General features: G+C 68.8%; 1 protein-coding gene across 1 annotated transcript in view; it reads left to right on the top strand.

The window, feature by feature from the left end:
* Positions 1 to 356, top strand: part of LOC104272391 (chromodomain-helicase-DNA-binding protein 5) — a gene marked incomplete at both ends in the record, with an annotated part of 13823 nt that overhangs the window by 3680 nt on the left and 9787 nt on the right. Inside the window, one exon of the mRNA XM_009867374.1 lies at positions 102 to 347. Coding sequence (XP_009865676.1) covers positions 102 to 347 — 246 coding nt within the window. The remainder of the gene's footprint in view (positions 1 to 101; positions 348 to 356) is intronic.

Genomic DNA, 356 nt, shown 5'->3' with positions numbered 1-356 from the left:
CCCACGGGGGGTGCTGGCTGGCTGGCGGCTCCCCTGCCAGATTTTGGATGGGATGTCAGGCCCTGTTTGATGCCCTTGATTGTTTGCTTTTTTGCCCCCAGTGCCCTCCCTTGAAGGGCAAAGTCCAACGCATCCTGCACTGGGCCTGGAAGGAGCCGCCGGCCACCCCGCTGCCACCCGTGCTGCCCGCCCCAGGCACGGAGCTGGCTCTGCCCGCGCCGAAGGTGCTGGAGGGGATTCCGGAGCGCGAGTTCTTCGTGAAGTGGGCAGGCCTGTCCTACTGGCACTGCTCCTGGGTCAAGGAGCTGCAGGTGAGCTGGCGCGGCGGGCGGGGGGGGGGGGGGCGGGTGGCCGGA

Source organism: Apaloderma vittatum, unplaced genomic scaffold (assembly GCF_000703405.1).
Source record: "Apaloderma vittatum isolate BGI_N311 unplaced genomic scaffold, ASM70340v1 scaffold25920, whole genome shotgun sequence".
Taxonomy (NCBI): Eukaryota; Metazoa; Chordata; class Aves; order Trogoniformes; family Trogonidae; genus Apaloderma; species Apaloderma vittatum.
Note: the sequence above shows the minus strand (reverse complement) of the source record. Positions and strands in the feature narration are given on the sequence as shown.